At 44.4% G+C, this 14,481-nt stretch overlaps 1 protein-coding gene across 1 annotated transcript in view; it reads right to left on the minus strand.

Annotated features, from left to right (window-relative positions):
• The window catches only part of mrpl23 (mitochondrial ribosomal protein L23), a 32,968-nt gene that overhangs the window by 14,419 nt on the left and 4,068 nt on the right, over positions 1 to 14,481 (minus strand). The window contains exons 3-4 of the mRNA XM_042109214.1: positions 6,747 to 6,829; positions 1,379 to 1,452 (exon numbers count right to left, since the gene is read on the minus strand). Of these exons, the coding sequence (XP_041965148.1) occupies positions 1,379 to 1,452; positions 6,747 to 6,829 (157 nt within the window). The remainder of the gene's footprint in view (positions 1 to 1,378; positions 1,453 to 6,746; positions 6,830 to 14,481) is intronic.

Raw genomic sequence — 14,481 nt, forward strand, 5'->3', positions numbered from 1 at the left:
TGGTATGAGAGGCTGGGTGCTAATACACTACACTTTGGTGCCTGTTTGGGGTGTGGAGGGTGAGAGGAGGGTAAAGGGGGTTGGGTGAAGGGTTTCGCAAGCATCGCCGTGCCCTGTGCCTCACCCCCACCGCAGGTGTGACCCTGACTGCCAGGGTGTCGCTCTTGCAAATCCCTGGTCCTGGTGTTCCCAAAACAGCACTCCTTCCCATACCACAACCCCCCCCCACCCCACCACCAGCTGGTAAGCCCATGGCCGCCGCCGGCGTGGGAAAATAAGCATGCCTATCTCACAGCGGTGGGCTGAACTGGCACTTCCTGCAATAAGGCTGACGTGAAACCAAAGATGACCTATTCCCCTTCGGACCTGGCCAAAGAGCAGCCAAGACAGTTTCCCAGGAGCAAGGCAAAGCCTGTGTGTGTGTGTGTGTGTGTGTGTGTGTGTGTGTGTGTGTATTTGATGTGAGAGAATGTGAGGGCATGTGCATGTGTGTGCATGTGTGTGTTTGTGTGTGTGAGTGGGTAGGTGAGTTTATGTGTGAGAGAGACAGACAGACAGACAGAGAGCGAGCGAGCGAGCGAGAGAGAGAGATATGGTGTGTGGGAGAGGCCGTCTGAAGGTAAACAAAAAAATGTAGCGATGGAGAATAATGAAAGATTGAAAGACCTTCTCCTCAAAGCAACCTACCTGTGCCTCAGGCCGTTTGGAGGGGAAACCTAAGCTACGGCACTGCCCAGAAAACAAAACAGAACTAAGCAGGGAAGAAAGGAAGGCAAAGGCCTTGACCCTCCTACCTGTCCTCGCATGCATTAGGCCGTTTGTTTGGTTTAATAATGTCGACTTAATTTTTTGGGGGGAAAACGCAAATGTCATCAACTCCCTTTTTCCCAGGCCTCACGCAAACAGACTCACGAATGTGGTCAGACCAGCAGAAGAAGGCAAGCATAACCCTAACCCCAACTGATACCTGCATGATCTAAGGCGTAGTTCAGATCAATCCAAATATTCAAATTTAAAAACAATGTTTAACTCCATTCCATGTTACTGAGTTTTCCGGGTTTTATTTGGCGCACTTGTTTGGAATCGGAATCGGAATGTGGAAGGAGGGCTGAAAGTGCAGTATCAGAATCATGTAAACATTTGTTTCTCACCACCTGTGTAAGGACTCATTTGTTTACCAACAACAGGCAGATAGCATTACATTTAAAACTTGACGTTCTATCGTTCTATGTTCTATCAAACCATAATCACACTTAGAGAGGCTGGGTGAGAAAGCGTACAGGGGACTGCAACAGTCTATGAAAGTGTGTGTGTTTTTTTCTGGTGGAGGGGAGTGTCTGATGGACCCATGGCCTGAGGGATCTGGCTTTGGACTCACCAGCTGGACGTAGGCTACTTTGTAGTCTGGCTTCTTCACTCGCTGGTTCAGGTGATTCCTCTTCTTGTTGGAGCCTGAGGCAGATTCAGATGGAAAACATCATCAAAAACAGTCTGTTACTTGCACCAAGCCCTAAGCACAAAGGTTGACAAATATGTAATCAATGCCATCCCAGTGCACCAAAGACGATAAACATGTACAATATAGTCAGGTAGAACTTTGTGGAATTTGGGCTTAAGTGTGACATAAGGTACTAATGCAATTTTTTTGCATAAATTGATAGGTAAGGGGGCGTCCTTTCAGAATCTGACAGGTGCCGGTCCGGCACCCTTGAGCATTTTCTTTAAAATGGCATCAGCTGCCACACCCCTTTTTTAATCATATAAAATAATCTAAATAGACATTAACATATAAACCCATCATGTATGGTATCAAATTAAAGCTCTTTTCATACAGAAATCAGCTTAGACCATAAAAAAGTAGAAAAAATAGATTAGGTCCCCCCAGAGAACAAAATACCTTTTGCAAAGTGACCTTTAAGGTCAAATTAGGTTCCTTTTTGCAGCATAATAGCTTATACCTCTAAATCGTGTCATGTTTGGTATTAAATTAAATAAATTATTGAACTGTCATGTAGCTTAATACATACAGGAATACAATCATTCAATAGTAATTCATTTTAATATGAATATTATATCAAGTCTGATGTACCCTAGTTCACCAACTTGCGGGTTAGTTAGCACCTTAGCTTTGATTTCCCTTGAATCAGTCGCTGAATTTCAGACAGCAATGTTGTGAGGTACTTCCCAGGTAGTAAGCACAATAATTATAACTGTCCTTGGATTTCCCCCCAGAATTAAAGACAACAATATTTTTCATCCTAACATTTTTTAATGCTTTAAAAACAGACACCACAGTCCAGGATTGATACAAACTAGTCTGAGTAAACTGCAAAGTTGATTACAGGAGGAGAGGACAGAATCAAGAAAATGATTTCTTCCAGTATTCCATATATTCCAGCAAGGAATGAGACGTATCATTTGGAATTACAACAACAAATATAATTTATGTAAATCAGTTTTATAGCCCAAGTATACTTGCATATACAAGGAATTTGGTCTCTGCATTTATCTCATCCATGAATTAGTGAACACACAGTGAGGTGAAGCACACAATGAGCACACATGAGGTGAAGCACAAACTAGTGTTCACTTGCTACAGTGGCGCTCGGGGAGCAGTGAGGGGTCAGGTGCCTTGCTCAAGGGCACTTCAACCATGGTTGTGGGCATGAGAGAGCAGTGCTCTTCAACCACATCCTACTGGTCAGGGATCGAACTGACAACCCTTTGGTTTCAAGCCGGAAGCCCTAACCAGTAGGCCACGGCTACCCAAGTATACTTACATATACCAGTACGGGAGCGGCACCCTTGTCAGATTCTGAGTCTACACCCCCTAAACTATCAATTTATGCAAAAAAATTGCATTAGTACCTTATGTCACACCTATCCTGGGGTTCTACCTGACTAATATGCTTGATTACTGCTTGCAGAAAGGAAACAGTGACAGTGGTGGTTTACAAATCAAAATCATCTCTGGCTACCAGGACAGACAGGCTTGCTTCTATTAACATTAACCATTATAAGTACACTTTTAACCATTATAAGTACACTTTTAACCATTAGAAGTACAGTTTTTTTCTTGGAAACACTGAATAACAAAGGTCTGGCGGGGCTGTTGTGAAACAGGATCACCGTGTGAACAGTGTCTTGTGAAAATGACAGCAGTCACTTGTGTGTGTGTGTGTGTGCGCGCGCGCGCGTGTGTTTATATGTGCATATATACACATGTGTACATATGGGAGGTGGGTGAGTGGGGTGGGGTGCAGCTTACGCAGAAAAATATGAAAATAATGACAAAAAGAACTTTTAGTGAAAACAGAGTTTGGTTTTGGCCTTGTATCTATACAACAACAGCATTTTTGGGGGCCTGAAGAACCATACTATTGAAAACAGGTTCCAGAGTGGGGACCTGAAAAATACTGCAACCATTACATTGCCATGTGGGCACAGGGTAATGTAGCAATGACGCGCCGACTACCCAATCACACTTCATTCTCTGTAGAGCCAAAGTTTGAGGTCCTCCCACCAAGTCTTCTGTGGCAATGAATAGGAAATCTATTTTGGAAGTGACCATCTTCTGGGTTTGTTTGATATAAAGTGATACTAATTGCTAGAAACCTTAACGGGAAACTGTAAGGGATTTTTCAACCTGGCCCCTATTTTTTGATCTTTTTATGTCCAAACTAGTAGAAGCAAAACAGATTGGTCCAATATTGAGTTACACACAAACACCAGCAAAGTGACTATAAAGTGGAATCCCCTGCAGGGCAATCATACATGTACATGTCAAATGGATGTGTTCTAAAATACTTGTGAATCATGTGAATGCAAAAGTCAAAACATTTCTAAAACATTTTGTTGTTGTGTGGATGGGACGCTAAAGGAGATATATGGAGTTCTGTAGGCTTTCAGTGGTCTTCAACGCAGCCTCACGACACTCTGATCTGCACTGCGGTCATTCATGGTACATACAACATGGCATTACAAGAGAGCCATCTCGGCGCTAGCTGGTTCGTTTGCTAATGTTTTATGCTACATGCTTCTGTGGATATCCGGACAAAAAAATAAATCAAAGGCATTTTTGACCATTCATGAAAATGGTTGTTTCTTCACATTCACAGTCGCTATTTCTTGGTAAAAAAAAACTCCAAAAACACCTTTCATTAAACAAGGATGTGGTGCTGCCGTCTCAGGAATGCAGGTTAACCATTTCCCAGCTGTGGGCATGATGTCATCTAATGAAGCCCGCCAGAGGTTAAACCAAAATGAGCGCAGGGATATCCACCAGGAAAGGAGGGGGGGCTGAATTTCTCCAGAACGCCTCCCCCTGAGAAGAAAAGAAAGACTTTCGTCCACCTTTACTTGACAGACTGCAGTGAGTCTGGGATGACTGCGACTGGGACCAATTCTAGCCATAATTAAAGATGGGGAAAACGTAAAAGATGGGGAAAACGTGCAGGCTACTCCAATGAGTCACCAGAGAGAGACTCTGTGTGTGTGTGTGTGTGTGTGTGTGAGAGAGAGTTTCAGGCTATAATCTCTAGCAGTGAGGAACCAGGGAAAGCCCTCCCCAGAGTCGTAAACCCCCCCCCCCCCCCTCCCTCCCTCCCCTCAGCTCCCACTGCCTGAACCCGTGTGCTCGTGTGATGGTTGAGCAGTGAGTTATGAGCAGCACCCCAGGTTTTCATTCAGGCAGAACCAGGACCAGGACCCCCTCTTGATTTATGAAAAGGGAGGTGTTGGTATCCCACTTTGCTGCCCCCCACCCCCTCCCATATCCCCCTGCAACCCTGTCAGGTAAGAGGACTTTTCATAAAATCACCATTTTACCCACTGCGCACATAGAAGCACACACCACCACCCCAAAATGCTGCATTTGGGAACTGCGGTTTGGCCGGCGCCCGTTACACGCCCCATGGTCCGAGGGGTAGCCATGGAAACTCCTTCCAAAATACCCGGCGTGACCCAGGCGCTGGAAGAAAAGGGGCCTTGGGAGTTGGGGGGCCCCGAAGGAGCCCCTCTTTTCCCTGCTCAGTCATCCTCCCGGCCAGCGGCAGCCAACTGGAACCTCTGACGCAAGCAGGGATGCCTGCTCTGACGCACCGCACCCCGCAGCTCCCACATCCCCTTCGCGGCCCAGCCAGCCCCTTCCTCCCCTGCTTTCATCTGCTGCCTGCCAGCTACCACCCTGCTGTTTGCTCTTGCCACCCCCCCCCCTCCCTTCCCTTCTGGTCTTCCTCCTTCTTTCCCCTCTCCCGCACTCCTTCCATCGCTCCCTCTACGAACATGTTTTTTCCTCTCAACAAACTGCCTTGTAAATGGGGAGACTACATGCCTCTTAAACACACCCCGGCTCCCCAACCACACCCACCCTCATGCTCGGCACTCCAGAGAGGGGGCTCCCAGAGGTTTAAGCTTCAGTTACCCTCCCTCCACCCAGACATCCACCCCCCTGTGTCCATAGTGCTGAGGCTCCTATAGCCCATGGCCCTGCCTCTATAGCGGACACCCCCCCCCCTTTCCTTGCCTCTTCAGCGAGCTATATGTACTGTGGAGCTGCTGATATAACACCAAGAACTTCTCCCGCACCAAGACTGCAATGGGAGGGGGGGGGGGGGGGGGAGCTCAAGTTGTGTAACTCAGATTGAGCCCAGATTGTGGCAATAGTTTAAAATAATGAAGGGGAAAAAAAGAAAAGTGTTGGTGTGTGTGAAAAAGAGAGTGAGCAAGCAAGAGAGAGAGAGAGAGAGAGAGAGAGAGAGAGAGAGAGAGAGAGACATAAAAAAAGAAAGAAGAAAAAGCAGGGAGAGGGGAAGAAAATAAGGGCCAGGGCATTCTGGGCCAGCTGCTGGTCAGAGCGCTGCAGCAGCATGATTGCGAGATAAGCGTCTGGATCACGCAAAGCGCTGCCTTCTCTCTTTAATCAATCTGCTGGCGGCTCTGGGAGAGGGAGAGGCTTGTTAGGAACCGCCGCTGAGGGCTTCAGTCCTCTTCTACCTCTCTTTATCCCTCTATCCTGTTCTCTCGCTCTCGCTCATCCTCTCTCTCTCTCTCTCTCTCTCTCTCAGCTGCTTTCTTCGGATTTCACACCTCGCCGAACACATTGGGAAAGTGTGTCAAAGCACTTCTGAGCAAGGTCATGCACGAAAGATAGAGACTAAAGGAGAGAGTGGAAAGGAAGAGAGTAAGAGTGAGAGAGAGAGAGAGAGTGTGAGAGAGAGAGAGTGTGTGAGAGAGAGAGAGAGAGAGAGAGAGAGTGTGTGAGAGAGAGAGAGAGAGAGAGAGTGTGAGAGAGAGAGAGAGAGAGAGAGTGAGTGAGAGAGAGAGTGTGAGAGAGAAAGTGAGAGGCAGAAAGAGGGAGCGAGAACACAAGCTAATGCCTTCAGTTCACTTTCCACTGACACCTCTATTGATCGAGAGAAAGCAAGTGAGCAAGAAAACAGAGAGAGAGAGGAAATGGATGGGGCATGTCAACGCTCCCTGGCTTCTCTTGATTGTTTCTGGGAAAGATCCCTTGTGTCCCCTGTTGCGGGCCTGGGACCTCCCGTCTTGACATCTGCGGCGTTGACTAACTGCTCAGAAGTGCGGCCACTTCAGCGTGTTTAACTTCAGCAGAACAGCTGGATGACTTGATCATATCCCGAAGATCTGGCCCCTTGGCTCACATGGTCGACAGCACTAACAGAATGTTCAAAAGGTGTGTGTGTGTGTGTGTGTGTGTGTGTGGCTGCAAACAAGCTCACACTTACCAAACTGGATCCTGGTGCGGACAGTGGCTACTGGCACATTGTAGATCTTCTGAAGGTAGTTCCTTACGTCAAACTTGGTCATCCTGTGAGTTTGAGTATGTATGAGAGAGAATGAGACAGAAATAAAGAGCAAGAGAGAGAACAAGAGAGAGAGAGAGAGTGTGAGTGAGTGAAAAAGGACAAATGTCGGAGGAAGAAGACACAACAAGATAAAAAGCGTGTTATTAGATTGTTCCAGTGTGACTACACACAATCCCTGCGGTGTGAAGGTCGAGGCATATTTTTGCGATTCCGTTTGCCGTTTGGAAATGAAGCAACGGAATTTTGTTTACGCTGCCGATCGTCTCTTTTCCCATTCCTCGAAGGGGGAAACGGTGGCAAATGAACAAACAAAAAAGCCATTCAGAATGAGGCATGACGAGACAGATTTCTGAAAAGCACAAGGCGTCCAGCCTTTTAAGAGACGGTGCTGATTAGAGTCGGTTCGAATGACCTCATTTATTCTTGTTTTTTAGGAAAAAGGAGGCTTCCTGAGCCAGGCAGAAACGAGAGATGGGAGTCCAAGTGCTCTCCCCCCCGAGCCATCACTCAGTGCATGCACCCCGAAACACAGGCCGTTTTCCAGAAAACTGTGACCAGGCGCTTAGAGGGGTCAAACACAGAGCTTTACCAAGTTGCATATGTTGTGCGTAAGTCTGTGTGTGTCTGTGTGTGTACGTGAGTGATTGAACGATGGCGAAGGGGAGAGAGAAAAAGTGTCTGAGGCGCGGCTGTGCAGCGTGTGACAGGGCAAGCATTTCCTCGAAAGTTTAAGAAAAAAGGTCTTTCTGTTCCACATCATTACAAGGACATGACCTGACTGAGCCGCCAAAGTCTCTCTTTGAGCAACCCCCTCCAGTCATGTCTCCCCCCAACCCCCCCCCCCCCCAAATCAGTCCCCTAGCCACCCTATACCCCCTAACAGCCCCACACAGGGCCCAACAGAAACACTGATGGAGGTTAAACACCATGGTAACACAGGCTCATACCCAGTAAACTCAACGGGGCTGTTTCAAAATCTCGTGCTCCGCCGGGACACCAAGGAAATGCCAAGCTGCACGGGAGGAACATGGGGAGCTTGACTTCAAAACCAGTAAACAGACTTATAAAAAAGTGCTGAGCTGTGCGCGCACACCGTTATACTGCGGCGGGAATGCCTGTCTTTTTACAACTTCACAGTGTCAGAAAACACCATCGCCTTGACGACCGGCCAGAACGACCGCAAAAACGCAGCCTTTGGTATTTACACAGGCGTACAGTAGTTGGATGGCTGCAGGTTGCTATGGATATACACCCCTAAGCGGAGTCAGTTGGCCCTCCTACAGAGAGGAGTTCCTTCAATCAGGCTGGTCTACTAGTGTGAAATTTATATAACACTCTGGGGGAACTCAAGCCCTTTCTGAAAGAAGAAGTGGATAGTAACATGGCTTCACAGTTAAAAAAGGAAAGGACTCCCCGAGGGCTGGGCGATATGGCCTAAAGAAAATCTCAGATTTTCACATAAAACCCTACTTCGCCACCTACAGATGTTTGACAGACTATGATATTTCGAAACGCCATATTATTTCCCATAGACATTCGACGCCCGGAAGTTGGGTGGAGCCGGATGTTTCGGAGGCGGGACTTATTCCGGAGAGGTCTATTCAGAAATACAATTGACCCATTGGTCTAATATTCTTTCTGGGTTCTCAGATCATAAAAAGTCTTACTTTGGATGACGCCTTCACAGTGTTTGCATGAACCCCACTTATAGGTTCTCCTTGTCTCTTTCTGTAGCCATGTTTTTTGTTTGGTTCCTGGCAACTAGCTCCTTACGAGCTTGTCTTTTATGGATGGTGCCCTCTTAAACACAGTGATAGGTGGGTCCGGAAAGATATTCCTTAGTAGTGGATCACAGTGAATTATTTCCCAATTGGATGTAATTATTTGTGTCATTTTTGAGGTACAGCTACTATTGAGTAACAAAACATGGTCTAGAGTTGGTCTGAGCTCTGTCAGTTTCCCTCACAGAATGGACCTTACATAATAACGTATTCCTCTTCCAAGACTCCCTTTATATTTATAGACAACAAGGGTACAGCCATGAGTGCATGTTTTGCGCTTAATTTATGCAAATTTATTTTTGGGTAATTGAGTTTCATGAGTAAATGAACTTAACAAATCCAAATATAAAATTGTCTATTGAATACTCAAAAACATTGATCAATTTCTTAGATTTGTCTATTTCCATTGATGGTAGTAATCTCTTACACACTACCATATATAGGAGCAGGCTTGGAATTTCACCATTCTGGGGGCAAGGCCACTTGTCCTTCAGTTGGGCATATTTGGTGGGGGGCACAAAGGCCACACGTCAGGGCACCAAGGCCAAAGTTAACTATACAGTAGTAGGCTATTCAAATGATCAAAGTTGTATTTAGCCTATTCCACTGCAGTAGACCTGCATCACTGTATGAAACATTACAAAAACATGAAACATGACATATTACATAGAACTGTAAATCATCTGATCATCTAATATTTACAGATATCTAGGCTATAACATTTATTTTATAATAAATTTGTAATTTTGCCTGTTATGAAATCGTGTATTGAACAATTTAAGCACAGCTCAGCTTTAAGAAACTCAAATAGCCTAGATGCATGCTTAGCATTTTGTGATCATTAAGGCTACTTTCACAAACTCTTAGTCAGCTGTCCTCTGATTTACCAATATCTAGGCGATATTTGTAACATTTATTTTGTATTTGGCCCGTTATGAAATCATGTGGAACAATTTAAACACGTTGTAAAACTTAAAGCCCAAATTTGGAGACATCCATGTATGTCGAACTTTACTGCAAATTCAAAACTGGATTACTCTGGAACGGCTAACTGTACAGGGGACTGCTTTACACCTTTGTGTTCGGTAAGGTCTCCTGTTTATTCTGATATATGGTTTGTCATGTGTTAAAAGAAGGGTTCGTAAAGTATTCCACCGAGATGAATGGGTAGGGAGATCATGGGACGCAAAACCTTCAGTAGAATGTATGATTAAATTGAATTAAATTATTTACTTTTCCCGCGAACCGTTCAACACAGCAATTATCGGCTAACATCGTTTAAAAGCTGAGAATAAGCTCTTTCATGTGATACTTGTGATGTCTGTGTGATGAATAGGCTACTTCGCGAGTAGTTCAACTGAGAATAGGTGAATTTGGACCCACTTTCTTTTTTGCGCTGTCACTTTCTCCACTGCGTAAAAGACTAAATTAATTTGCGCTGTGAATGCTAAGATAATTTTGACAGGTCACAGGCTAAATAAAAATCGCTATTAGTAGGACGCAAAGCAGAATATTAAAAGAAGGGGGCACCAAGGCCACGGTGGCCTGTAAACCTCTGATTTTCAAAGGGGCCTCACAGCCAACCCAAGGGGCTACGACGGCCATGGCCGTCGTGGCCGCCGTGAAATTCCTACCCTGTGGAGGCAGAAATATGACAGAAATACTTTGCTGAGGGCTGACAGCTTTCATTCAAGGAGTCTCAAAAACAAATATTCCCTTTGGCAGTTTCAGCGTCTCAGATGCATTTGCGACAGATATTCTGATTTTATAAAGCAGGCTCAAGACATGAAATCAAGGTTCTGTGTAAGGGGCTACTCTCCAGTATTAATTGACAATGCAATTTAAAAAAAGCATGTTTTCTAACTCGTTCTGACCTTTTAAAGAAGAATAAGAAGAAAAAAAGTGACAGAGCTAAGACCAACTCTAGACCATGTTTTGTTACTCAATATAGAAGCTATGGCTCAAAAATGAGAAAAAAGCGTAACTCCCTCCCATGTAATGGACAGATTTAAGTGGCGGGGAGGCTAAAAAGCGCTTAGTTACGCACTTTTGTTTTTACTTGCGTATCCTTACACACATGGGAAAATTTGCCCAATACATACACAATTTTAATATAGTGGTATTTAGTTTCTCTCTGCTAGATATTGCTGTCTTAAGTTTGATTGTTCACATGATTGTTTTTAATGTAATATGATGAATAACACGTATGAATTGTTCTTACTCATTTATCCTTCAGAAGTGCCATTTTTTGGACTGAAAGCAGAAATTGTACTGAACTCAGAGGTCAATCCGTTTCTTCATTGTTAAGAGTATTGATTTTATGTGTTAGGAAAAAAAATCTATTAGAGTGTGTTCACATTTATTAAAATACCTAAATAATTTTACTCCATGACTTTTCATTCAATTTCATGTGCCAATTGCATGTCATTCTCTGTACAGATAGTATCGTCAGTTGGTGTAACCGATAAATATCAATTGGCGTAACCAATGTTTCTCATAAAAAAATCTGATATTGCGCAGAAAAGTTACTATGAATATGATTTTAGCACTGTACTACACTGTAAAAATGAAATTTAAAATGATTTTAAACCAATTGACCCCAGAATAGAGAGAAAACATTAATTAATGTCTACGCCATACTGACTTGCTCAGTACAACAGAAACCGATATTATCTAAGTTTAGGAATAAGATATTTTAAATATACTTTGAGATGATATTTCATAATAAATAACTTATTTTCATACTTGCATAACTTCTAGGAGGGTGAATTATTTAATATTTGTCATGGTTTTGTGGTTACACCATTTGACAATTTAATGGGACTGTGATTGTTTAATTGGTTAAAAATGGTAGAAATGTCATAAAATACTATGACACCAACAGAAGTGCAAACTATACATTTAAACAAACATCTAACATGTTGTTTTAACAAGTTTAAAGCATATTTTTGATTCATTAGTTTATGCATTGTGCAGTATGCTTAAGCCGCTATGCTTATGGATGACCTCACTTATGAGCTCCATTACTTTTGACATCAGATCCTGCTTATATTTGCTGCCCATCAGCAGCTGGATAAAATTCAGTGATGGAATTTAAAGAAAGTAAATCTATTTCCATAAAAACAAATAGATTTTAATAAAAACAAATTGCCCAGCCCTAGTATCCCCTATATATTTCGCATAGGCAGCCGTGGCCTACTGGTTAGCACTTCGGACCTGTAACCGGAGGGTTGCCGGTTCGAACCCTGACCAGTAGGCATGGCTGAAGTGCCCTTGTGCAAGGCACCTAACCCCTCACTGCTCCCCGAGCGCCGCTGTTAGTGCAGGCAGCTCACTGCGCCGGGATTAGTGTGTGCTTCACCTCACCGTGTGTACACTGTGTGCTGTGTGTGTTTCATTAATTCACGGATTGGGATAAATGCCGAGACCAAATTTCCCCTCACAGGATCAAAAGAGTATATATACTATATACTATACTATACACGAATGAATCACCAATTACCATTCATAGCATTGTCAACTGCACTTTAGCTATTTGTAAGATGTTCTTATACAGTTTGTTTGAGTAAATGGTACTGACAGCAAGTCAGCAGCACACCTGTGGCTGAAGTAAGAAGTACAATTTGACTTTGACTCTGACTCTGTACTGAACACACTTAAGACCGTATTCGCAAGGGTTTGCAGGCCAAATACAGACAAACAGATCAGAGGAGAACGTGGACAAGTGGACAGACAGGTGTGTAGATTGATGGAAGGGTTCATAGACAATAGTGTTGCATGGTGTATCGATACTAAAAAGGTATCACGATGCCTTCACGCAAAAACCGATATGATTTCAGACGTTTTTAGAATCGATACTTTATTAAAATAATAACGTTCTGTGTCTGTGTGAACTGCTGCTCTCACTGCTCATTGCAAGCATCTAGGCAAGTGGGCGTGTCAAGCAGGCAGCTCAGAGTGAGTGAGTGCGCAGCCAACGTCAACATAGTTCTTTGCCGACAGTTCTTCTAGGCCTTGTGGATAAAACAAAAGGTGAAGTGAAATCTGCAACTATTTCGGATACATCGCAAATAGTGAAGGCAAGCCATCAGGTACACAGAGGCCCGTTTGTAAAATATGTTTCAAAGTCATTTAAAAGCAGTAGGCTACGCATGGAACTTGGCTAAACACCTCGCAGACATATCCCAACATTTTTAAAGAGTTCAAAGAACGACAGGTTAACGAATATGCTTTGTACTTGTACACTGGGCGCAAAGACTATCCTCACATTTTCCCCTTTGCAACTGTCAAAGAAATCCCATGAACACGGGAAGGCCTAGGGTAGCCTATACTGTACATCAGATGGCCTAAAGATTAGGCCTCTGTGCATAGCATTCAGTGATTTGCATGCAGTAATTTTAACACTGACCTTGATCTAGCCTAGTTTGGCTGTTTAAAGCTACTTTATTGCCAAAACACAACACAATGTAAATGAACTATAACAAACAATAAAGGACTTAATCACACAAAGTAGGACTACTATTTTACTGACTATAAAAAATATAATAATTATGTAGGAAGTTTAGAAGTTTAGAACCCAGAATTGACCTGCACACTACAAAAGTGCACCGAATTCAACACAAATGACTCCACACACTTGGAGGAGGTATGAGTCCTTTCTTCTCCAGATATCTTAGGATTTCGCCGTAGTATCGTTTTAGTATCAAGCATCGTGATATTTATGGCAGGTATCGCATCGAAGTCATAATTTTGGTATCGTGACAACACTAATAGACAAGATAGACCGGTAGATGGGCAGTTGTATAGTGGGAGGCGGCAGGTGACCCGTTGCCCGAGGCCTAATCCTCACACCCACGTTCATCTGATCCTATGCCCACGTCGAAATAGCCCTTGTTCATGCTTCGCTGCGCTTTCTTCTCTCAGCTAAACCCCACCCAACCCACACAAAAGACAGGCCAGATAACACACACACACACACACACACACACATACACTCATCGCATCTCATCAAACAACTAACTGGTACACCAGCTGGTTCGCAACACACACACACACACACACACACACACACACAGACACGCATATGTGTGTACATAGACAGACACCCACTCACCCCCCCCCCCCCCACACACACACACACACGCTCACACTCATCCACCTCAGCACCACCCACACACACACTCACATACAGACACAAAACCCCACACAAAACACAACAATGCTTCAAAGTCCTTAGCGTCCTGAGAGCGAATGACTCACAGAGGTCTGAAAAACTCCCAGAGATCAAACGGAGGGCCGACCGAAGCACTAGAGAGCTAGTCCTGAAAAGGCTGTGGAATGCGGCCCAGGCATTGTTGGGTCCGGCTCTTTGATACACTCGCTCCTGGTCCGCCGGCACAAAAGAAGATCCCAGAGCGCCAGAGAGAAAAGGGATCAGGCTCTTGTGAGAGGCCGAGAGAGCGGCGGAGGGGAAAACCCCAGCCAAAGAGCATCTGAAAGAGATATCATCAGGCCCCACAAAGAAGCTGCCGCCGATCTAAACACAGGGCTGCGCCAACGCTCCCTCCTCCAACGTGTGAAGAGGAGAATAAACAACAACAAAAGGGGGATGGGAAGGGGAAAAGGAGGATTGGGGGGGGGGGGGGGGGGGGGGTTGGCATAGAAGGGTGGTATTGAGTGGATGTAGTGTTTTTTCCCCATGCAAAATAGAACATTCTAAACCGATCTGGTGGGTATTCCAAGAAAGTGGGTTTAATGACAAATTCAGGTTAGTTTTCTCATTGTAAGAGGTAGGCTAATCCACCGTTAAAAAAGCGTCCTATAGCCTTCTTTTGGTAGGAGAATGAAGCCATAGGGTCTTTCTATATTACGAG

Source organism: Alosa sapidissima, chromosome 11 (genome assembly GCF_018492685.1).
Source record: "Alosa sapidissima isolate fAloSap1 chromosome 11, fAloSap1.pri, whole genome shotgun sequence".
NCBI classification, from domain to species: domain Eukaryota; kingdom Metazoa; phylum Chordata; class Actinopteri; order Clupeiformes; family Clupeidae; genus Alosa; species Alosa sapidissima.